Below are 24,548 nucleotides of genomic sequence, written 5' to 3' on the forward strand. Positions count from 1 at the left end.
GAGCACTGCATGAAGTCTTTCCTGAGCAGAGCTGAGCCTGGCTTCTTTAGAAAAGCCTCTAGGAGTGTCTTGAAGTCCATTTTCCCTTTAATCCTTCACTACCTTGTCTTCACACAAAACCCTACCTCTGAGGAATGGGTGGGCAGATGAGGGCCAACTCAGTGGCCCCTTTCCTGGCTCCCTGCTCCCCCCTAGGACAGTCAGATAGTGGTTTCCTTCCAGAGGCCTGGCTGGGTGGGAGGTTGCAGGAGGAGCTCTAAGCCCACCGTCCCTGAAACCTCAGAGGGAGTGGCAGGAGGTCTACAACAGCCCCAGGGCCAGGGGTCTGAGCCCCTCTCTAAGTCCCCTTAGCTCTCCCATGAAACAGCAGCTCTCAAGGGCAGGGCTTCCACCAGCTTCCCTCTGTTGTGTTAGCTGGGGTCAGACTAACCACCCGGCCCAGGTCCACTTAAGGACTGGCTCTAACTCTGAACAAAAGTTGCTTGCTAATGAAGGCCCCACTCGACTTAGCTGGGGCTGTGTGGGTGCACCCATGGGGCCAGTGCAACCTCTAACCCAGCCTGGGCCATCTGCCAGTGTCAAGTGGGACAACTCAAGCCAGAGAGCAGGTGTTTGGGCACAGGACACCTGGTACCCAGAGGCTGCCACACAAACCCAGGTAGGACAAGTGCCAGGCTCTGGGAGTCTCCACACACAAAAAATGAACAAACAGATGTTTCTGCAATTGTACCCAGTCCGTAAGGAGACAGGTGGTTCACAGAGCTGGTAAGTGGACATGATATCACACAGGGCCTAGGGCAACCACGGCCCCAACCCCTCGGCCTGTGAATTGTTCCTGAGTCAGGGCTTCTGACCTAGGGCCCTGAGAGTGGCCAGCCTGGGACTGGAATCAAGTTGGTATTGTGGGCAGATATTATTTTGCTTGTCTCGGTTTCGCTGGCAGCGTTGATGAGAGAATGGACACAGTGCAAGAACTCAAACACGGAGCCTGGGCTCTGTGGTCCCAGGGCCCTTCCAGTCCCTGAGTCGGGAGTGACAATGGGAATAGTAACAAGTGCCAGCTCAGTTCAAAACCGGGTCAGGTGTACAGAAGAATCCACGAGGCGGCCTTACAAGGGCACCTGCCAAGACCTCCCAGAGGCTGGAGGCTCGGCCACTGTCCACTTCCTGCCCCCCAGGGTCTCCTTTCCAGATGGCGCCAAGGAATTTCAAGGTTCAGACCTTGCAGATATTTGGACCCCTGCTGGCGATCCCACCCAGACTCTGCGGGGCAGGGTGGGAGGGGGGGTGCCTAAGGCTGCCCCAGGCCACGGCAGGGGGCACCATGGCAGTCATGGAGATCACAGCGGCGTCTCCTCCTGCTCCAGCCCGTGCGGTGGCGCGTGGCACGAGGGCTGCAGCGACGCAAGCTTGAGCAGTGCGGGGCGGCGGCGCGCGCGGGGCCGCTGGAACGAGCGCCGGCTGTGCACACGGCGCGCTGCCGCTGACCGCGCGTGAGCGCCCGGCAGTCCGCGGCGTTCTAGCCACGTCCCCGACGCAGACCCCGCCTCCGATGTCTGCCCGGCCCCCAGCTCGAGGTCCGGAAGAGCTGCGGGCGCCGGGTTGTGCGCGGTGGGCGGGGCCGGGGGCGGAGCGAGCGGGCGCGGGGACTTCTCGGTGGCGGGCGGTACCTCGCGCGGGGACGTGCGTCCTGTCAGCGGCACGTCAGAGCCCGTGTCACCTGCGGGAGAAACCGGCGTGAGCGCGGGGCACCCGGGGGTACAGGAGGGCCCCCACAGATCCAGCTCGGGTTCCCCCGCACACCTGCAAAGTTCTGGGACATTTGCAGGCCACACTCCCGGTGTGACCAGTAGGGTCCCCAGTGACCGGGTCAGCTGAGGCCCTGACTTTGTAGACCCTCACCAGGTGCCTTCTCTGCCCGCCACCCTACAGCACCCAGCACTGAGACCCAGGGTGTTCCAGGAGGGAGGAGGCAGGAGGGGCACGGAAGCACTGCAGGGTCCTGCCTGCAAGCTCTGCCAGGACCGGCAGTGGGACTGGGTGAGACGTCCCTGTGCAGCGTCACTTCTAGTCTCAGAAACGTCCCGGAGAAAGACCAGCTCCTGTACCAAGAAACCATTTCACCAGCCCGGCCAGCGCGGCTGCAACCCCAGCTGGACGGACAATCACCTTCTCCAGGTGTCCACATGAGAGAAAAACAGACGTTACTGCTTCCGTTGAAACGTGAGTCTGCCCAACCTGTGCTGGAGAAAGTCTAGTTTTCCTTTTCCTCCCAAGTTCCCACCAAACACTCAAGGCCCACGTGAAGTAAGTCCAAAACCCTGCCCAAGGGGGCTGAAGCCCTTTCCCAGCAGAGGGCAAAGTGGGGACAGCGGGGACCCAGCAACAGCACCCCTGCAGCACCTACCGAATGGGGGCCTTGTCCTTCACCCACCATCCTTGCCCACCACTCTCTCCTTGCCTTCTCCCCTCCCTCCTCTCTGATCCAGGAGCCCCCTTCCTGCCCAACCCCAACCCCGGGCCTGCAGCAAGGATGTGGGCACACCAGCTGCACTCCTTTCTGTACGAGGGTAAAAGGGACCAGCTGCTTCTCTCCTGAACTCACTTCTGTCAGGTGGGCTTTTCCCAGGGCCTTCAGGGAGGAAAACAGATGCTCTCTGTCCACACAGCACCCCAGCCCAGCCCATGCCCAGTCTCCTCTGAGCTCGGGACTTATATTCATGGGCTGACTGCCCAGATTAAACACTTATCTCAGAGTAGTTAGTGATCAAACTGACAATCTAAGAGTAAATTCTAGTCAATGAGGTGAAACAGCCAAATCCTCAGGCAGCTCTGGATCCCGACGTCCCAGCTGGAGAAGCAGAGACTGAGACGGGGTCCTAAGAAATGTTCAGCCAGAACAAGAGGCTTGAGGGCACAGGCTTAGCAAGAGGAAGAGCAGCTGCTAGAGAAAGTCTGCAGAGGTTCAGGTCCAGGGCCAAGAGAGAGGCAGATGCCTGAGGAAAGAGCAGGAGTTAGGGGCCCGGGAAGGGCGAGGAGCGTTACATGTGCGTGGACTCAGGCGGAGTGGTGTGAGGCTGCTCCTTGGGGCCCTCAGCCAGCAGGACGGAGTCCACGGACTTGTTGCTGAGGCGCAAGGGACCCAGGCGGTGGAAGTTGTCGGGAGAGTGGGGGATCTGCATGCGGGCCCTCTGGGAGGGCACCACTGTCTCCCCGGGAGACAGCCAGGGTGGCACCCTGGACAGGATGCTCAGGTCCTCATCCGGGGAGAACACAGGGTTGTCAATTCCTAGGAGAAAGGGCAGTGGCTGATCAGCTTTCCAGGTGTACCCAGAATTGCAGGATTAGGGTGCTGCTCAGGGGTCAGACACCAGCGCGTCCTACAGCCATCACCTGGAAGGTCAGGGTCATGTGCCTTAGGGGTTCAGGCCCTCTACCTCATGCTCTCCCGCCCCACACCATGGGCAGGACAGGTGACAGCTCCCTTCTCTCAGAGCAGAGACCCCCAACCTGCCATGTGCAGTTGCACAGCCACAGTCCTACGGTCCTGCTGTCCCTGCCCAATGACCGCCTTTACATCTGAGGCCGCAGAGGGCCACCCTATCCCCTCACCTGAGGGGGAGTCTGTTGCTGTGTCCCTGGTGACATTCGCCAGGAACTCAATCCCCCCACTCATCTCAGCATCGTTGGGGTTCTCTTCTGGGTCTGAAAGTTCCAAATCTGGTGGCAAAGAAAGGGCAGAAAGGGAAATGGGCTGGGAACACGAAAGGCCCTGGTCCAATGCCCCTAAGTCCCCTGGCACTGCCACTCAGACAAGCAGGGCAGCAGCCCACAGAGGAGGGTCCTGGGTGCTGGGCAGAGGATCTCCCTCCAAGGACAGCCCTCTGCACCCTGCCAGGCCCCTTGCACACGTCCCTGAGTCCCTGCTGAAGGCATTTCTGCCAAGGCCCCATCGGTACCTTTTTCCTTAATGGTGAAATTGTGTATGGGGTTCTCCATTGGCAGTTTCCCATTAGGAATACTGCTGTTTCTCTGAAAAACAGAATGAAACCGCTTACAGGTAAGGGAACAGTGGCCACGGGGCCCTGACTGCAGATTGTCCCTGGGAGACCCACTGGTCCCCAGCCCAGATCCCCTCCTTGCCCAGACCTGTCCCTTAAGGGGGTGCCTTGGTGGTTCCAGCACTGACCAGCATGGTCCCATGGTGACCTCAACCCCACACGCCTCGCACAGCGCCCCATGCCCTACACCCCCCGCCCCGCACCCGCGGTCCCCCTTGCCCCGTGGTCCCTCGCTCAGCACCCTTACCCGCTTCTGGGCACGCTCTCGCTTATACAGTTTGACCGCCTTCTTGTTCTGGTTGATGCCCAGCTTGGTCGACTTGAAGGACTCCAGGCGCTTCCTCATGGTTCTGTTGAAGATCTCCTTGTCTTGCTTCTCATCTTCATCCTGAGTTAACTCGTGTCGACTGTAGAGATGTTTGTACTGGGGAAGGGGGAGGTGACAGGGACAGGTGGTGACCTGCAGAGCTGGAGGCACCTAACCGCACCGTGGAGGGCAGCCCCATGGCAGGCTCCCTGTGAAGTTGGCCTGACAGACCCCCAGGACTCCAGAGCCCGGGACCACCTGGCTGGTAGGCTGAGCCCTAACCCTCCAACCTGAGCAGTGTCTGCCCTAAAGACAAGGATTTCTCCCTTTGCTCAGCGAGAAGAGAGGAGGACCTGTGCCCCCACCCAAGGCTCTCTCTCTGGTCAGGATCCCGAAGGGCTCTGGACAGGAGCCCCCACTCGCTGGCAAGCCCACCTCCTGCCGGGGCTTGTACAGGTACTGCTGCAGCGTGTGGTGAGTGACAATGTCCTCTGTGTCGCGGATGCTCCTCCTTCTCTGTTCCAGGGACTGCATGTCCAGGCACACCGCACTGACATTCTCCCTCCTACATGGGAGGACGTAGAGTGTCTGAGAGTTCCATTGCTCTCCGTGTCTGCCCCTCCTGCCCCGTGCCCTCTGGCCTGGGCACCAGCCACTGCCAAGAGGGCTGATCCTGGGAGTCCTCTCCTGGGGGGTTTTGGTCAGACTGACCCCACAAGATGCCCATTGGTTGATGTCTGTCCACACCTCTGGTGTGGCTATGATCAGGAAGACCTGGGAAGTACTGAGCAGGGAATACCGTCACCCCCACCCCTGTCTCCTGCCCGCAGCAGCCTCCAGGGCATGGTGAGAGGTGCCCTGGTGAGGGGTGGCCTCTCCCAGGGGGAAGCCTGGGCAGACTGGGGCACATACAGCAGGTAGGAGACGGAGGCCTCCACAGTGGAGGGGCGTGGTGTGCTGAAGTCTACGTTGACCATGTTGTCCGTGCTGGGGGAGCGAATGAAGGCCAGGGACCCACGGCGCTCTCCCTGCGAGAGGATATGCCTGCATAAGCCAGGACAGGGAGCACCCCAGGCCAGCCCAGGCACTGGGACAGAGAGGACAGGGCCTGGGAAGCCTACAGCACCTGGAGAGCGGAGATTTCAGAGACCGTAGCCAAGGCCTTGCTTGAGCTGAGCGGTTAGTTAGCCATTGTGTTAAGAGGAAAGTGAAGATACAATTGTGTGTGAAGGACACGGCACCTCAGTGGCACCTGGGGAATGTTGGGAAAGCATGACAGATCCCCATGGGATTAGGAAGGCGACCCCTGTCCCTACTGGGGGTCCAAACCAGCTGTCCTTGTTTCTCCAAGAAAGGAATCCTCAGGATTGAACCTTCAGACAGACCACACAGAGCAGAGCCTGATGGGAACCAAAGTCACATCCTGGCTTCTGGGGGTGGGGGCTGGGCTATGGGGTGGGGACGCCCCTTAGGAGAGGGGCTTGGAGCTGGGAAGGGTGGCTAGGTGGGGCCAACCTGCTGAAGGCAGACAGCAAGGTGCACAGGCCACCTGCTGGTGCCATCTGAGCAGGCCTGACCAGGGGTTGGGGCACTGGATGTGGGGAGCAGCAGGCAGAGGTAAGGTTGGGGACCGTGTCAGGAGCCTCCATCACCCCCATGGGGCCTGGGGGTCTGGAGCATGTGGGTTGGGTTTCTATGGAGTGGGATTGAGGTGGCATTGTCTCAGTGATGGTTTAGGGACCCCTCTCCATATCTCCCGATGGCCCCCAGCTCCTCTGCCAGGAGCACCTGGTCCCTCAGAGTAACCTGGGCATCTGAGTGTCTGGTGTGTGGGGGGTTGAGGAGCCCTGCAGAGGCAGCAGTAATTTTCTCTCTGAACAAACAGATGCTTCCGGTCCCCTAACTCCATCTCTGTGTTGAGGCCACCAGGTTTGCTGAGACTCCCAGCTCACCAGGCTCTATGCAGACCCCAGCTGCACAGGAAAGGACAAAGGGAAGGCATGAAATCTGCAGGTTCTGAGGGATCAGAAGCAAGGCAGGGACTCCTGGTCAGAGCCCCTCAGAGGAGGCAGGGGCAGGGGTCTAAAGTGACCCTGCCGCTGTGAATGTTGGGTGTCATTGTGGGCAGCAGTGTCCAGCAAGGCTGTGTGGGATGGCCTGGAAGTCACTGTTACAGGCCACACACTGGGGATAGGGGAGGAGCAAGCTCAGGACTTGCCTAGACCCAGGCCTGTGCAGGGCGCCAGGTGACCTTAGGACCCACGGGGCATGCATGGAGACATGCATATTGCAGAGGTGGCCTGGTGATGAATGTAATGGCCATGTGATGGTCACATGTATGCATTGAGAAGCTAGGAAGCATGGCCAGGAGGTGTGTGGCCACTGGGGAAGAGGACAGCCAGACTGCGTGTCCCATGAGGAATGGAGTTAGACCTGAGACCCACCATGACTCCTGTCCCATTTGACACATCCTGAGTCCTGTCAGCGGCTGGAGGCTGCCATTAGGGAGGTGGTATCAGAAACAGCGAGATGCTGGGTGTCACCATGCAGTCCACCCACGTGCTTCTTGAGCCCTGCTCATTGATGCCACCCCCTGGATGCATGGGTATGGAGAGCCTTTTCAGAGACCTGGGGGTGGACCCATTTACCCCGAGAAGGCAGGGGAGCTCTGTGAGTGCAGGAGAATCGTTCACTTGGAGGGACAAAGAGATGTTGAGGAGGCCACTTCTGAACCACAGCCTGTCCATGGGTCTGTTCCATACTTACCCCCTGGAACTTGAGAAGATATCCTTGCTGCTTCCCACTGCGTGTGTGCATATGCACACACATATGTCTGCATGTGCCTGGGTGTGCATGCATGTATGTGTGTGCATTTATGTTGGGAGCCATAGCCCCATAATTCCCTACCTGGTCTCAGAGGTCAGACCGACCCACCAGCACCATAGAGTGTCCTACAGAGCAGTGGTCGCCAACCTTTCAGACCTCACGGACCACTAGTGGTCCACGGACCACCAGTTGGCGACCGCTGCTACAGAGGAATGGGGGAAGATTCTATGCCTCAGCTTCCTGTGAGTGAGGAGCTATGACATGACCCTTTCCTGGGGTGTTGAAGGACCCATGAGCCTCACACAGAGTTGTGGGTGGACCATTAAGAACAGCACAGTGTGCCCTGGCCAGTGTGCTCAGTGGTTAGAGCATCAGCCAGTGAACTGAAGGGTCACAAGTTCGATTTCCAGTCAAGGGCATGTATCTGGGTTGCAGGTTTGATCCCTGGTCCCATTTGGAATGCATACAGGAGGCTATCAATCAATATGTTTCTCTTATATTGATGTTTCTCTCTCTCTCCCTTCTTCCACTCTCTAAAGATCAATAGAAAAAATATCCTCGGGTTGGGATTAACAACAACAACGACAAAAGAATAGCAGTGCCACCCGCAACTACCTCCCCAGCCACCCCATGTCTTGGGTGCGGAAGACCCAAAGGCTATCCCCGTCCCACGTCCGGGTCCTGCATCAGCCCGCACCTCCCACACAGAGCAGATGTGGAGTGTCTGGTACCTCGGCCACGTAGCTGATGGCGTCCTTCAAGTTGAGCTCATGGAAAACATTAAGAATTCGATCTCGTGACTTTTGGGCTGACTTTCTCATAAGGATTTTGCTGAGGAATTTTCTATCAAAATTGGACCACCTGGGGGATAGAACCAGACAGTGTCAGCACCTGGCGGGCTGTGGGCGAGCCCAGGGAGGATGGGCAGGGCATTCCCAGCCTCCTACCCAGACTCACTGAACATGGTCTCCCAGAGCTGGGTGGGCACAGAAGACCTCTTTCTCTCTCCAGAGATTTTTTTTTTTACTATTTATAGCAACCACAAAGGCAAATTTTAAAATAAAAGCAATACATGACAATCATACCAATTTCACAATTCTGTTCTTCGTTCTTACCTTTCTATCTGAGGACAGTTGTCATTAGAATGTATATAAAATTGTAGGTTCTGTTTTCTCATTTAATTCGATATTGTAGAGAGTTTTCCAAGTCGCTACACAACCCTCCAGAAAGGTGGGCTGAAGACAGAGTGGGGCCAGGCAAGGGCAGGGGCCCCGAGCTCTGGCTACAGTGACAGGGGCACATTGCACTGCGTGAGGCGAAGGCCAGGGGAGAAGGCCACCCCTGCACCCCCACCCCAACCCCTGGTTCTCTCTCACACTTAGAACCAGGCTGCCCAGAAGGAGTTTTAAAACTCAACACAATTAGAACAGTGACCAGTTGTTTGGGTTAGAATAGGACGTGACTGGGCCAGACTTGGAAAGAAGCTTCTAAAAGAGGCTCAGTGCACTGCGGCAGGGGGACACCCTGGGCAGGAGGGGTCCCAGGTGAAGGAAGGAAACCCAGGCATTTTGGGTCCTTTGAGTGCAGTGTTCTTCTGTAATTAGGGTTTTGTGGGGTTATGTTTGAGGTAAAAGGCGGTATTCTTTTTCCCCTGAGGGTCCTATACTCAGTCTTTGACTAAAGGAAGAGGGAGGGAAACAAACAGCTGAGGCAAAAGTGCCTCCCCAGGTTCCCGCCAGAGGCAGCGCCAGCCACTTACTTGTCTCTGAGGTAATTGTGTCCGATTTGCCCTGATATGTCCTCGATGGCTGAGAGGATGTGGTCGAAAGCCTTTCCAAAACAGGAGGGTTGTCACGTGAGGGCCTCCCTGTGCTTCTCCCCATGCCTCCCCCTCCCCCCAGTACTCTTCCCCTGCCCCACCCCCAGCCCCCATCCGCCTACCCTGCCATGCAGCTTCTCGTTGAGTTTGGGCTCACGGTGCTCACTCCTCTTCACCTTCAGCCACTGCACCAGGGGCTTGATGGTCAGGCCCTGGGAGAATGGAGTACACTGACCCTGACAGCCGGGGCAGACTTCACTGCACCCCACACCCAGCCCACTGGGCCCCCATGTGTGAATCCACACCCGACTCACCCACACCCACATAGGGTGGAATGGGCCACCCTTATCTGTGACCTTCCCTGCAGAGAGGAGCCCCCACAACAGCCCCTGTGGGTGTATTGCTGTCTCCTGAGAGCCCAAATTCAGCTCCTCAGATGAGCCTAAAGCAAGGCCAAGTGGGGTGATAAAATATTAACTGGGGCTCCCTTAACTAGTGATGGCTAAGGAAGGACATTTTTAAGCCAAATTGTGCTGTGTCCCCTGTGGGGCCACATAAAAACCTACAAAACAGCTCCTAGTTACTAAAATTATAAAATCCAATTAGGGCCTGGAGCTCGGAAAGGCTCTTTGGAGACACAGTGATGGTGGGGCCTGCGCCTTGTGGCCGGTGGGTCGGGCATGGAGGGCTGACAGGAGGACAGCAAGGTGCGGCTGGTCCCCAGCTGAGGGCTACCTGGAAGATGACAGTGAAGTAGATGACGACGATGGTGGTGCAGACAAAGAGGTTCTTCTCCTTGACCTTGTTCTCATCCAGAAGGACCACCAGGGCAAAAGCCACAGCGCCCCGCAGGCCGCCATAGGACATGACCACCTGGTCGATGATCTCCAGCTGCACCATCCGGTACCGGTTCAGGATCCAGGTCTGCAGCACGACACCTGCGGGACCAGACGTGCGCTCAGCTTCCACAGGGGGCCGTGTGCCCCACGATCGCCTTCTCAGGCAGCCGCTGCACTTGAGAGGGAACATTTAGGAATCCCTCCTAGGATGGAGGGTGGTGACAGGTGGCAGCACCATCTAGCACAGGGGATGGTGAAAACTCCACCCTCTGGCCCTGTTCACCCGTCCCTTGTTCCACCTTGGACCCGGGCCTGTCTCTGGACACTTCGAACACTCCGGGTTTACAGTGTCTGGGCAGCTCTGAGAGTCTCAGTTCTCAGTGGGGCTAAGGCTGCACTGGCTGAAGCCTTGCCTCTTGATGCCTGAGGCAGCTCCAGGGCCAAAGGCCACTGCTGAGGGCAGCAGGAAGAGAGTGACCCTACCCCACCAAGACATCCGCTCCCTGAGCCCTTAGTCCCCAAGGACTGGGGGGGAGGAGCAGGTGTGATCACTTGGAGCCTCTCTCGCCCCCACTAGTCCCCACCTAGGTCTCCAAGGCACCACACACTAGAGATGGTGACTCCTGCCTCACACATGCCATTTCCTTTCCTCGGTGACTACACTGTCCCCGAGTCACTCTGCCACATCCAGAGGGAGTCAGTGGGAAACCAAATGGGTTCCCCTGGGTTCTGACCCTTCCACCCTGACCCCGAGCTGCCCTACCTTAGTCTCACTGTGGTAAGGCCCCAAGAAGGCCTAGACCTTCACTGAGGACTCCTGACAGTCTGTCTGAGGCTCACCAGGGGCTCCTGAACCTACCCTCACTGAGTGGGGGCAAACGCCGAGGCCCTGGAGCCCATGGACTCCCCACAGCCAGTCCCTATGTCACCCACCATGATCTCCCCAGTGTCGTCCTCCCACCCTCTTCCCATCATCTCCAAAGTCTCCCATCCCCCATCATGCCACCCCATCACCCCCCATTGTGCCCCATCCCCATTGTCCCCCACCACCTCCCATGGTTCCCATGGGACCGCCATCCCCTCTCATCACCCATGGTCCTCCCCATACCCACCCTGTTCCCCACCATTGCCCCCTACTACACCCCCACCCCGCCACGCCCTCACCGATGGCTCGGTACACAGAGATGAAGACCAGCGTCAGGAGCACGAAGGCCGTGTTCCACTTCCAGTATTCGGGGTTCACCGCCGAGATGCCCAGAAACATGAAGATGATGGTCTCGGCCCCGCTCGCCAGCATCTTCATGGTGTAGCGCACGGTGGTGGCCGACTGCTCCGAGATGTTGGCCTTCACGTACTTCTGACAGCAGATGCCGCAGAAGGTGATGCTGGGGACGGGACGACATGCTGTGAGGCCGAGGGCCACACGCCGCTCCCCCTTGACCTGGTGGGGCTGTTCCCAAGATCCAGCGCTTGCTGTCCCCTGGCAGCACCTCCAGGCCTCTGTGTCCTGGACAGACATCCACCTCCCTGGTCAGCCCTTCTCTCCATGAGCTCAGAGTTCCTACTGGGGACCAGGGCCCTGAGCTGGCCCATGCCCAGCTCCAGTACCCCAACATCACTGCCATCTGATATGAGCCTCTGGGACCGGAACCCTAGGCTGCAGAGCAGGCTGCCTGTTTCTGTCCAAGCCGGTGGGTGGGCGGGCTCGAAGGGGAGGTGCAGGGCAGACCCGGGAGGGAGGGGCGGGTGTGGGCCAGCTCTGACAATTGCATCAGAACTCCAACTCCCTATTTAAAAAGCTAAACAGATCAAATTCTTGGCCCCCACAGTGACTTTCCATCAGGCTGGGAAGTGGGCCAGCAGACAGTGGGCTGGAGAAGGGGCTGTGGAAGGCTGTGCCTCCTGCAGGGCTCGGGAGCAGGCGCCACTCCAGCCTCCCCCGTATCTGGGTGGGTCCCGCTCCCCAGGTCGGCCCTCTTCCTCCACAGCCCACCCCCCTCAGCAGGGCCGCAGGCTGTGCTCCGGCTCTGGGGCCTGGGTGAGCCAGGGAGGACTTACGCCAGGATGGCCGACAGGGAGAGCATCTCGGAGGTGAGGTAGGACAGGTAGGAGATGACGAACACGAAGCCGGGCTCAATGATGCGCACGTGCTTGGTGAAGCGGGTCACCAGGGAGAGCAGGAAAGCGAACACGACCCCCACCAGCGTGCCCCCCAGGCTCACCACGAAGAAGGACACTGCAAGGGGCAGGACGTAATGCTGAGCTGCCTAAATGGCCCTTTGTGGCCTCGGCGTGGCCTGACCCATGTGGCGTGGGCCAGGCTGGTCGGGCTGGCCTTCCTTCCAGGCCATTCCTCATGGCAGTTGCCTGGTAACCCCCCCACAGAGGCGCCAACAGCTCAGCAAACAAGAGGCCCGTTCTCTGGAAGAGAGGACTGGACTCCTCAAGCCTCAGCGTGGAAAGCTGGGGAGGAGGCAGTCCTGCAGCCCACAGAGGCCCCGCTCCCCGTCCCATCACAGAAGGAGCACTGTGACCAGAGGCCCTCGGGTCTAAGTTTGCAGCAAGGACCAGGCTGTCACAATCCCGTCCCATAGAAGCACCTAGAACCCCCCAGAAACCAGGACCCACATCATCCACCATATCCCCTGATCCCCATATTCTCGTGGGTCTAACGGGCAATGACCCCCGGGTTTCCCAGGGTGGCTGGCCCCTCATAAAATCATGTTTGTGAAACACACTGTGGACGGAAAGGACTGTCAGGCTATGGGTCCCAGGGGCAGGCCTGGTGCCAACGCCTGACCCCGCCCAGCTCCACAGTCCACAGAGGCGCTGCCAAGAGGCGGCCCGCATTCTGGAGAAAGAGATGCTCCCCTGGCATTCCCCTGACAGGAGGACCCCACAGCCACACACCTATGCCTTTCACGCAATCCACGCCAGTCACGTTGTCGCCACCCAGCGCCACGAAAGATTCAAACACGGTGTACAGGACCTGGGGGACAGCGAGGCAAACCACACATGGGTCAGCCCTCCATCAGCACTGACCCTCCCCGTCCTGGGCCCCAGGCCTTTCGGGACTTAGGGCTGGAGAGAGGAGCTTGTGGCAGCCATTTATTTCGGAGCCTGCATACCGCTGGCAGGGAAGTCATCCCAGGGCAGTAATAGGATGAAGGCCAACGATGAGCCAGCAGGTGGGACCTGGGAGGCAGAACATTCTGGAAGGAACGAGGGCCTTCAGGAGCAACCTGGCCCTTTCCGACTCTGGGCAAAACAGGGGCGGCCACAAACCTAAGCCACTGCGTTCAATTTCATTTTCCAAGACAAACCCGGAGTTTCATCCTTGGCGAGTTTGCTGTTATGTTGCCCCCTGATGTGGGATCACACACCCTGGCATCTTCGCATGTTGATCTTTAAACCTTATCCCACCAAGACGTTGAGATAAAACGCCCAGAAACCTTATCCTAGGCCTCAGTTGTGGAGACAGCTGTGTTTTCTGAGCCCGAGCTCCCCTAAACGATGCGCCGGGCTCCACCCCAAGGAGGCCGAGATGCTCCCTGGGGGGCGGGGGGGGGGGCAGGCCCCTCGGGAGGAAACTTCTCTCTGTGCCCCGAAGCCTGTGCTCTCCAGGACCCCGAAGGGGCGGGTGAATAAAACTGTGCATACAAACGCAGCCCCACAGGTGCCGTGCACAGGGGCGGGCACACGCATGAAGGGTGCTGGAAGCAGACCTCGGCTTGCCCCGCTTCTTTGTGAAAACCCAGGTGGGAGGGAGAGGGGAGAACTCCTGGCTGCAGCAGGAGCTCCTGCCTCTACAGAGACACAAGCGCTCAGGACAGAAGAGCCCCAGCCTTGAGGGCCGTGCAGGGTGTTTCTGATTGCGTCTCGTCTCCAATTACGTTTAATTCCCTGAGACTATCTCATCTGCTGCAGAGGAATCTGGTGCAATCTACCCTTAGGCCCTTCAATCTCCTGAACCCTGAAGGGGCATCAGGAGGAGAAATTCTTAGAGAAGCCACAGGCACTTTTAGAGCAAACAGGGAATTCCAGGTCCCACTGGGTCTGGGCCCATGTGGGGGACGGTGGACAGGGCATGCAGCCAGGCCTAGAGCCGCTCAGAGAGATGTTCCCTTCCAGGGAGGTCATGGCCCCATTTGGGGATGGGTTTTGAGAACTTCAAGATGGCCACATGCTGAGACAGTTCCTCACGTTTCAGGAATCTTCCATTCACTTCTCATAGTGGTAACTTGGCCTCCAGCCCCTGCCCACCCACGGGCCCTGCCCAGCTCCCTGGCACCATCTCTCTGAGGGAAAACCACCTTCCTGAGCACACAATCAGTGTCCCCTGATCCCCCACCCCCAAATAAAGGTGAGATTTTGCTTGTTTACGTATGCATTCTCTTTGGAAAATCAGGAAGGAGAGCCCAACTGTGGATCCGAAGTTAAAGACCCCCTGTTCTGGGAACAGAGACCGTGGGATTTCAACAGTGAAATCATACCTGTGGCCCAGCGGGTGTGGCTCAGTGATTGAGCATCGACCTATGAACCAGGAGGTCATGGTCCGATTCCCAGTCAGGGCACATGCCTGGGTTGTGGACTCGATCCGCAGTGTGGGGCGTGCAGGAGGCAGCCGATCAATGATTCTCTCTCGTCATTGATCTTTCTATCTCTCTCTCCTTCTCCCTTCCTCTCTGAAATCAATAAAAATATATGTTTTAAAAATCATCACCCGTGAAAGAATAAAGTGTGTGTGTGTGTGGGGGGGGGGGGGGGGTACCAAGAACCGTGAAGAAAAGAATGAAGAAATCGCATTACAAAAGCCAGCCTCAGAGTTAGTGGAGGAAAAGGCCCAGCAGAAGGAGCTGGCCTGCAGAATGCCTTGGACCACGAAGCCTTTGGGCTGTTGGGGCCAATGAGCAGACTCAGGCTCTGTGGGCGACCTCGTGATGCCCGGGGAGCAAATAGGGTCCCCCCACCCACAGCTTTGAAACGCTGCTCTGAGGCACGGCCAGGACCCTCCCCCACTCTCTCACCACAGTGACAGCGTCATTCAGCAGTGACTCCCCAAAGACAATGATGAACAGGACTTCGTTGACATGAACCTCCTCAAACACCGCCAGCACGGCCACCGGGTCCACAGCAGCGATCAGGCTGCCGAACAGGAGAAAATCCAACAGCCCGATGTTCAGGTCTCCTGGGAGACAAGCGGGGCATCAGGGAGGACCTAGAGGGCCAGGCGAGCAAGGGTCCCTGCGGCGTCCCCTGGCTACCAGGACCTGGAGAGAAGAGGGGCTATGGGGAGCGGAAGCAGGAGCACATCCTTGGCCTTCCCGGGACTGCCTCGGGCTCCTGGCCTGGCAGCTGCTGGGCTGGGAACCCTCAGGGTGGGGCCTCTGACTCTTAGGGCTCAGGCTGGCTGGTGTGGGAACCTGGGTCAGACGACCAGCCTCCCTCAGGGGCTCCCACAGTCCTCCAAGAAAGGCAGCGGCCCAGCCAGAGGAGACTGACCACCCTGGCTCTCTTCTTCATCTCCCCTTGGGCCTGGCTGACCCCTCCTGGCTGGCTCACCAGTGAGCTCACTGCAGGCAGGTGAGGGCTCAGGTGGTGCCTGGCCATGGGACACGCCATCAGACCCCGGCCCTGGGGAGTTTGCAGCCGAGGTCAGCGTGAGTACAGACGCAGGGTCACAGGTGCTGGGAAGACATCGGGGGCTTGATCGGTGGGAAGGAGGCCTCCCAGGGAAATGATGCCTCTGCCATGATTGGAACAACCAGGGCGGGCCTAAAAGGAGGTGATGGGTGGGGCAGGCCTCACCGGACCCTGGGAGGGGAACCAGCTACAGGGGGATGGGGAGAGAGGAGGGGAGGGAGATGAATGGCACATCTGGGGGTGCTAGGAGGGGAGGAGCGAGGCCCTGGAAGGAGTGGGTCCATGTGGAGCCAGCCCCTGCTTCCTTCTGCTGTACGGCTCCTGCCCAGGGGGTTCTTGGGCGCCCTTGGGTGGAGAGATTGTGCTGAAGTGCACTCTCACCCTTTGCAATCCTCCCAGAGTTATCTCCTGTCCCAGATCATGTGCAAACCCCGTCTCCCAGCGACGAACCCACAACCTCAGGGAGGTGCATGTGGGTGCCTGTCTGGCTCGGCTGGGCTTGGTTGGAGGAGGGCCTTGGCTGTGGGCCTTCCTGCTGCCCTGTTGGTATTGAGTCCCCTCCCCAACCAGAGTGGACCCCAGGGGCCCAGGAGCCAGTCAGGCCTTGAGGGCAGGAAGAGGCCCACCTATAGGGCCAGGACGATAGGGGGAGGGTGGGAGAGGCTGAGTACACTGCGTTCTGGGACAGAGGCGTCTGGGACAGAGGCGTCTGCAGGAGCCCACTCTTCCTCAGGGCCCAGTCACGTCCCCAAAGCCCCCTCAGGGAAAGGTTGGTGCCCCCGAGGGAGTTTTCTGTGAGTTCCTAAATCTTCCCAGCCTGGCACCAGGGTCACTGTCCTGAAGAAGTGACAGGTGTTAAAAGCACTGGCTCCCGGTGAGTTTAAAATGCCCCATTTAGAACGGGGGTCATGGGTTTTGCTTTTCCACCCAAGACACTGTCAGTGGGCAGATGTGAGAACACAGTTCAAACTCCAGGGGCTTCCAGACTCTCACTCTCCATGCAGGCCATCAATCTTTAAGGCCTCCCTGAACATCAGCCGCAAGTTGTGGAGGATGCTGACCAACCCAGTGGTACATTCCAGAAGCCGGCCACTCATTTCAAGCAGGATGTGACCTGGGGCCTGCCCTCCTCCCTGGTGGGAGAGCCCACCACCCACTGGCCCTGCCAGGACAGTTCTGTGGACTGGACTATGGGCTCACGGCCGCCCAACTGCATGTTCTAACCCCTCTCTCCATCCCGGGCAAGAAGACCCGTGGCTTCACCCCCTCAGGGGCATCTCCAACTGCCCGCCCGAGCTTCTGCAGGGCCTGTCCCTGAGTGGCTCGCCTGGACAGCGACCCAGGACGTGTGGGCTGACCCCTCCTCGGAAGGGTGCGAGGGGCCTTGAGCCACTGGTCTGCACAGACGGATCCTGCCTTCCTAGCTCCGTTGGCTCCAAGCTCTGTGTACCCGGGAGCAGAACAGACATGTTGGCCCCTGAGCACCACTGTGTTCCCTGACCTGGGCTGACGCCCAGCCTGACAGGCTGTGTCCTGGGTTCCCTACTCTAAACTCTGAGACTTCCCCCCAAGCGATGGCCATGCCATTTTCGGTATGTCCAAGGTTGGGCATCGCCAACCGTGGTAGGTCTCTCGGGGCTGGGCCTATGGGGTGGTGCCCACAGTGGGGAGCTTGAGGGGGCACAGCCCCGCGGGGTAAGCACAAAGTCCTGTGGTGACAAATGTGCTGGGCGAGGAGACAGTCTTCGTCAGGGGACCTTTGGTTCTTCCTTCTCAATGCACCTCCTCTGTCACCAGGAGATGAGGGGCTCGGGTGGTGCCTGGTGTCAGGTGTGCGAGGCTCTTCCTTCAATCAGATGGGAAGTCGCCCATCTGGGCTCACCCCCAGGAGTCTGGCTTCCGGGGAGGAAGTGTGTGAGGTGGGGCTGAGTGCTCAGACAGGCGCCCATGGGTGCCCACATTCACCCTCTCACTGCCCTGGTTACCCAGTGCTGGCAGCAAACCTGCAGACCCATGATGCAACAGGGCAGCCACAGCAACCCCAAACAGAACAGCACGTAGGGCTGCACGGTGCAGACACATCTGTGCGAGGCCTCAGGTGACCCACTGGCCTCACCTGCTCCAGTTTCCCAGGAAGATAATGACCGACACCCAGATGGGTGGGGTGCACCTCACAGGTCCCCCAGGCCAGGGCTGAATGAAATAACCAAACTGCAGGGGAGTAGCTTTGAGTGCATAGAAAGGGTGTGGCCTTTTCTCCAAGGTTTGGGTAGAAAGGACACCCAAACGTTTTGCTTGGTGGGCATTTATGTGGGCCGGGGGCCTCTGCCAGAGAGGCCTCCTCCTCGCTGCCTGTGAGGGCTCAGGGACAGGGGAGTGGGGCTGGACCCCACCTCCCTGCCAAGGGGGAGGGACAGCAGCTGGACTATTCCTACCTGCCCAGCCTACTGGCCACCCTGGTCCAACAGGACCTCATTCACAAGCAGGACACATAACCTTGGCCTGGGGATGCTGGGCTGCACATGGACCAGCCAGTTATGCATTCAGCCTCACTTTAAACAAACCAGGAGGGTTCAGTGGGCCCGTCTGTGACATTTCTCGCTGACCTGAAACACCGCTTTTTAGGTCTGTGTTCTGCACCCTGGGCTTTCTTAGATAGGGCTGCCCAGAGCCCACCCGGCAGAGCCCACCCTGAGGAGCCCACCCTGCGGTGTCCACCCTGCAGAGCCCGCTAGGTGGACGGGGGTGCCTGCTCACCCATCAGGCCGCTGAGGAAGACGCCATAGAGGGAAAGGCCGGTGGTGGCCGCGTTCCACACGGTGCCGATGACAGCGTACAGCAGGATGGTGCCCAGGTTGCCGAAGAAGAGCCGGTTGGGCATGAAGTAGCCGGCGTCCAGCACGATGGGTGGCAGCAGGTAGAAGAAGAAGACGGTGGGCGTGAGTGTGAAGGAGGCGATGTGTTCGGCTGCCCAGACGATGCCGCCTAGCACCAGGCCCACCACAATGAGCAGTGCACTCTCAGGGACCACGCTGGTGACCTTGTGGGACAGGTGGAAGCCTGCGGGGGAGAGGGCGTCAGGGGCCAGGACCCCACGGGAAGGGGAGAGTGGGACCCCATGGGGGAGAGGAGGGAAGGGAACCCCACAGGAGGGGCCATCTGGTGCCATAGGACAGACATGGGCTTAAGAAGCAAGGCCTACTTCCTGTCTGTGGATGCTTCCCTCTGTCCCGCTCAAGTGGCCTGGCGGCCTGGCCAGTCCGCTGTCAGCTGCCCCTCAGGACCTGGCCAGAGTGCACCCTCCTCAGGGCTCTCCCCATCCCCTGCCCAGAGAATGACCCCCTCCCAGGAACAGAGTCTTCTAAAGCCAGGGTCTCCAGGGCTCCCTAAAGAAACTAGCTCACTGCCCACATTCTAGCTTTCGGGGGACCGTGGCTAGAGGTCTTCCCACCCACGGCTGGCCCCTCAGCCCCCTTGATTCCCTGGGCCATCAACCTTGCCAGGATCTTAGGAGATGAGGCAGAGGCCCCACCCACACAGCCTACTGGAGTCCATTTTTCTTTTGTTCTATTGTAAGACTCAGAAAAAATATGATAATTCCACATTAAGCCCGATTTCAAAATAGCTGGAATGTTGTCAGAAGTGGACTCCTGCTTAAGCAATGTTTGGCATCATTATCGTTTTCATTCACCAAAGTCCTGCTCACTGAGAGGCCTTCTCTGAAATTCTGAGGAGCGCTGTCTCCTGAGCTGACAGGATCCCAGTGGGCAGGAGAGGGAGGCAGAGCCAGGGTGCTGTCCCATCACGGGAAGAATTCTTGGGCGAGGCCAGAGGAGGTGGCTGGCTCGGAGGCTGGGTCCTGCCGGTTCTGATCCAGCCCCACCCCTGCTGTCAGGTTGCCTCACCCCTCCCTGGCCTGTTTCCTCACTTGTAATTACTGGTCACTGTGGGGGCTCCCCGAGCAAGGAGGTCTCCTGGTCTCACTCCTGCTTCTTCCCTGTGGACAGCCCTCTCCAACCGGGCTAAGGGGCTGAGTGACAGGCCCAGCACAGGACCTTCCGGGCACCAGGGCCTCTGGCCTGTGACCTATGACTACAAGGCCTCCTGCATGCTTGGCAAGTTCAGGTTTCAGTGGGCAGAAGCAGAATGGGCTATGCTTCTGGGACCTGAGGACCCGCTAGGGGTCCCGCTCCCACCCCTGCAGGCCTGCAGGTCCTCCAAGGGCCCCCAGCCGGCTGCACAGCTTGCATTCTGATCAGGTCCTGCTTTCCCCTTCGATATATGACACACACACACACACACACACACACACACACACAGGTGGGGGTGGAGGGAGGCATCCCTTCGCCCCACCCCCAGCAGAGCTGCCCAGGAAGCCCACAGAGGGAGTTCCCACCTTCATGGAGAAACCTGGAGGCCCAGGAGGCTGGCGCCTGGACGTGGCCACATGCCTGAGGACAGGTCGTGAGTGGCACCACAGGGTGACCACCCTGAGGGAGAGAGCGGACGCCTGGAGAGCCTCGGGCCCTGCCTGGCTGCTCAGCAGAACAACATCCTGGCCTCGCTCACAGCCCCTGCAGGGAGTTCTCCCTGAGCTTGGGTGGGGCCCTCATGTGGGCGAGAAAGGAGGCGTCCAGTGTCCAGCGAGGCTACCCCGGCCCAGCTCTGCTTCCACACGGCAGCGTCCCAGAGCCCCCATCCTCCCTCGGCAGCAGCTGGCCTCCCGGATCCTCGCACGCGGCGAGGCAAGGGCACAGCAAAGTTGTCTCTTCCTGAGACAACATGCTCCCCCTGCCCTGGGACATTGGGCTGCCCTCTGCTTTGGGAAGAGACCTGGGAGGCCTTGCCCTCCCTGTGGCTTGTGGCCCTGACATCCGAACACATCGGCAGCACAAGAACCCTTGCAGGGCCCAGGGCCCCACTCCAGACACCAGACTCAGCAGGTCCTGGGCCGCCCCGGGAGTCTGCTTTCTCACGGGCCTCCGGGCCGCTCCCTGGTGGACTCTGGAAAGGATTGGGGCACGTGTCCCTCCCTCTGGACTCTCCCTAATTGTTTATTAATGTCCAGAGAGAGCTGAGCTGATGGTCTTTTCTTCTTTCCTAATGGACTGGGTGTCCAGGAGCTGGGTGTAGAAGGCCAGTGGCCCCTGCCCCTGTCTGGCCCTGCTTCTCTGTCCTCAACTGGGCCACTGGTGAGGAAACGCCTTTCTCTGGGGTGGGGGTGACATCCTCTCCTGCCCCCAGGAATTCCCAGGAGCCTCAAGCCAGCGGCATTGGGGCCACCCTCCTGAAGGCTCTAGCTGCATTCACCATTCATAGAAGTCGCTGTTTTCTATAAAATGCATGTTTTCTGTCCTTCTTGCTGTCCTGGCCCGGCTATAGCAGAGACTGTATTGGTGGCAGCCTCCTCGCCTGGTCCTCTTGCCTTTTACAGCCCAGCAAAGCTCCCACAGCAGCTGGGAGGCGGGGAACTCGGTGCCCAGTGACCTGTAGGCCTCTTGGAAGACAGAATCCAGTGACCAAAAGACATAGCACCGAGGGTCATGGAGCTCAGGGCCAGACTTGGGGGGCACCGAGTGACCTCTGAACTCTGGAAGGCCCCTTGCTGAGGAGGCAGCCAGGATCCCTAGAGCTGGCTCAGGTTCAGTCACGATCTCTCCAAAACTGGAGCTGCACCACGGGTCATGAGCACTGTGCATTTCCCTTTGACAAAGGCAGGGCCAGTGGGGCGGGAAGGTGCCAGGGACCAGGCTTCTTCTTAAAAACAATAACAACAAACTTTGCACTTTAGGAACGGGAAGTCCTCGCCGGCACCGGCAGCTAATCCTTGGCCGCATTCCTGTATGGCAGCTGGTTACTACACAATCTTATTAATTTGGGAAATGAGAGGATGACAGACAGGCCAGCTTCAGAGCAGATGCTCTTGCTCACAAGTAAGGCCCGAAAACCCACAGAAGAAAACAACGTGTTCTTTTTACTCCCTGAGAAAGAAACATGCCTGCACACCGTGTGTGGCACGGGCACGTGTGTCTGAACTTCCGCCGTCGGCGCCGGGCGCACTCTGTGAGGGGGGGTCCTGGGAGTGGGCGCATTTTAAACTGGAGGGCTCACCTGAGTGGAAGTGCCTGTCACATCTGCCCACGGTGCGGGGCAGGGGGTCCTGTCTTCGTCCCAGGCGGGTGAGAAACAGCACCACCACCCCGGGGGATTCCATCTAACTTCTCTTCAAGTTTGGGGACCATTCTTTCCTTTTCTGTGACTTGTTTCTTCACAGCATTTGTTCCCGACTTCACGAGTTCTCAGGCTGGGTTTCGCCTTCTCACATTGTCGTTGTCGTGGGGTTGTGTCCTGAGGCTGCACAGAGCTCCCAGAACCTCCCCCAGATGTGGCCCATCCCCTCTGGGCTCTGTGTGGTGTGAGGAGGAAGGCAGATCAGCTGCTTTCCTTTCTTAGTTCACCTGCGCGAGTCACCTGCCGGCTTGTTTTTTTCTGTCTGGCGATTGGAAGACATTTTTTCATCCTGAGAACATCCTTGTAGCAAGGATACCTCTCAATGCTGATTTTCCTTCTTTCCCCTAATATGGGGAAATAATTCTTTTCAGCTGCAATTTCTGTCCTCCCTCCACTTCAACGCTCGGCCTCTTGTGCCTGGTTTATCTTTCTGGCTCAGGGACAAGGGGACGGGGAGTCAGTCTGAGATTGTCTGGGCTCCCCATTTTCACCCAGATCTCAGGGTCTCTGGTTGATGGGATTTCTTCTCGAGCCAGTCTTGCCAGACCGGGACAGGTCAGGCCCGCGGGCGGCTCTCCTCAAATCCCATGACCCCTCTCCGACGGCAGGCTGCATTGTAATGAGCTCCTAGTAATTAAACTGAAAACGTGATAGGCTTAAAGTGGCTATTTGCTAGTGGGTTAGCAATTAAGCACATAATGGACATGTTAGGAATAAGAAAGCCAAGTTCTGGCTCCAAGTCCCCTGTGGCATGGCTCCCACTGCTGATGGCAAGGCTCTCCAGCCAGAACCGGGCCTGGCCACCGTGGCATGGTCCTTGGACACAGGCGGACTCGGCTCTTGGTCAGGACCCCAGTCGCTGCAGGCCACACACTTCCTGCCTGCACATTCCCAGGATGGGGTCATAGTGCTCGTGTCTCAGGGTTATTGTGAACATTTACCGAGGTGATGGGGTGGGGGTGACCACAAGCACCGCACACAGGGGGCCTTTCTTTCCTTCAGGCACTATCTGTCCACGCCCGCAGCCCCGTGCGTGAGAAGGTGGGAGAACACTCGTGCTTGTGTAGCAACCTCCAGTCTAACAGCTTTGTCACCCCACCACCTCAGGCAGCGTAGTCTTCTGGGGATGCTTGCAAAGAGGGAGCCAGGGGGTGGGGGCAGGACACAGAGTGGTCAGGTTTGGGGCTCCAGGCTCTTGCCCTGCTCCTCACCACCGGCCTCATCACCAGAAGACCCAGCGCTTCAGTCCAGGCTGGAGGAGCCACGTGATTGGGTGGGCATGGCCGCCTGGACACTGACGGCAGTGGGAAGAGCCTCAGTTCCCTCCCAGCCTTTGTTCTCTTCACGTCCGAAGAGACAAGACACCAGCAGGCATGTGTGAGCAGGAACCTGGCCGCCTCCTCTGGACCCACAGCTCGGGGCTCCACATCGGGCCTGTCCAAGGCCTGAGCCATGAACACAGAGAAAGGCCCAGGATCCCACGTCCGTGCTCTACAGAGTGGCCTGGACTGGGAAGTGGGCAATGGTGTAACCTTCTGCATCAAAACTCCGAGTTTGCTGGAGATGAAGCCAGACCTTTTCAGCTGGAAGGGCTGAGGAGCTGTGCTTTGTGCGCCTCATGGTGTGTAAAGGACAGAGCGCCATCCCGCTGGACGTCACCCTGCGGGCCCACACTGGCAGCCACAGCCAGAGACACCGCTCCCCGCACACCTCAAACACTTCCTTCCTTGGCAGCAACACCCCGGTGTAAACTCCAACTCAACAAACACAAACATGTACTCCCAAGGCCGACAGCAAGGAGTGATAATGACAGTGAGAGCCAACCTAGATAAAATTAAAATCAACAAATTAAAATATATGAATGGGAGTCTGTGCAGGACAAACTCAAAGTGCGCCAAGGCCACGAGACCACCACACCGCAGAGCGAGGCCCGCCGGTCCAGGGCGCCCCTGCTGGGGCAGGTGTCTTCCAACAAGGAACCTGAACAAAGTGACTTCCAAGCCCACAGGTAACTGATTGCCAAGACCAGAGAGTTGCAGCTAATTAAGCGCAAACGGCAGGGCCACAGGGAGGTAATGGCAGGAGACACACACTCTTAGTTCTAATTACAATCGCTGACCAATGTCAAAGGTCAGAAGGCGCTGGCCAGCCGGCCAGCCATTACGGGGGAAGGCCCCGGACAGAGCTGGCACCGAGGGGCTCAGGAAGGCCATTGCTGTGTGTGTCATGCCCGCTGAGACACAGCCTGGCCCTCATCCTGGGTCAGGCCCTGCGTGGTTGCACCTCCAAGGATCTCTCCACAAGATTTCAGCTGAGTCCACGCAAATGCAGCAGCACAGTAAATCCTCTGGTTTTACTTTAACGTGTGTAAGCCTGGTAAATTAACCCTGTGCACAAACTAACCAGAGCAAACAGTAACACCTTTCCAGAGGGATGGGAAGCACTGGGGACCCACATCGCCTGGAGGAGGAGCAGGTAAGCGTTGGACCTGAAATGCCACACTCAGGTACACACAGACATACACACACACACACGGATATAACATGAACACACACAGACCCAGACAGATACACACACAGACACAGATACACATATAGGCGGGTCCCCAGCATTGACTCTACAGACAAGGTACAGGGTCCCCTCAGCACTGCTCCAGGACAGGGGCTGGCTCTGTACCCGCTCCCCACCAGTCCACTCCTCTCTGACCTCCACGCACCAGTTGTGCTCACTCGGCACCCTGTGAGGAATTATAGTAAATGTGTCAGCCGAGTCCAGGGCAGGAGGCAATGATATTTATAGTGTCCGCAAATATTATCTAACTG

At 58.5% G+C, this 24,548-nt stretch overlaps 1 protein-coding gene and 1 long non-coding RNA gene across 3 annotated transcripts in view; one reads left to right on the forward strand and one right to left on the reverse strand.

Annotated features, from left to right (window-relative positions):
* Nucleotides 1–1,555: 1,555 nt before the first annotated feature.
* The window catches only part of SLC9A3 (solute carrier family 9 member A3), a 46,214-nt gene continuing 23,221 nt past the window's right edge, over nt 1,556–24,548 (reverse strand). Inside the window, exons 2-17 of one of the 2 annotated variants that reach the window (XM_006081439.3) lie at nt 18,253–18,555; nt 14,880–15,040; nt 12,763–12,841; nt 11,911–12,088; nt 11,017–11,237; nt 9,749–9,951; nt 9,136–9,225; nt 8,954–9,024; nt 7,926–8,055; nt 5,281–5,396; nt 4,804–4,933; nt 4,309–4,485; nt 3,960–4,032; nt 3,613–3,720; nt 3,046–3,289; nt 1,556–1,720 (exon numbers count right to left, since the gene is read on the reverse strand). In XM_006081439.3, coding sequence (XP_006081501.2) covers nt 1,717–1,720; nt 3,046–3,289; nt 3,613–3,720; nt 3,960–4,032; nt 4,309–4,485; nt 4,804–4,933; nt 5,281–5,396; nt 7,926–8,055; nt 8,954–9,024; nt 9,136–9,225; nt 9,749–9,951; nt 11,017–11,237; nt 11,911–12,088; nt 12,763–12,841; nt 14,880–15,040; nt 18,253–18,555 — 2,288 coding nt within the window. In that variant the 3' untranslated portion in view covers nt 1,556–1,716. Of the gene's footprint in view, nt 1,721–2,647; nt 3,290–3,612; nt 3,721–3,959; nt 4,033–4,308; nt 4,486–4,803; nt 4,934–5,280; nt 5,397–7,925; nt 8,056–8,953; nt 9,025–9,135; nt 9,226–9,748; nt 9,952–11,016; nt 11,238–11,910; nt 12,089–12,762; nt 12,842–14,879; nt 15,041–18,252; nt 18,556–24,548 lie in introns of those variants that run through there. The other variant, XM_006081440.3, reaches the window with a different exon arrangement.
* LOC111825432 lies at nt 1,972–4,838 on the forward strand. Its single transcript, XR_002828586.1, has 3 exons — nt 1,972–2,223; nt 4,017–4,060; nt 4,339–4,838. It is a non-coding gene; the product is annotated as an uncharacterized LOC111825432 (long non-coding RNA).

This window comes from Myotis lucifugus, unplaced genomic scaffold (assembly GCF_000147115.1).
Source record: "Myotis lucifugus unplaced genomic scaffold, Myoluc2.0 scaffold_0, whole genome shotgun sequence".
Lineage (NCBI taxonomy): Eukaryota > Metazoa > Chordata > Mammalia > Chiroptera > Vespertilionidae > Myotis > Myotis lucifugus.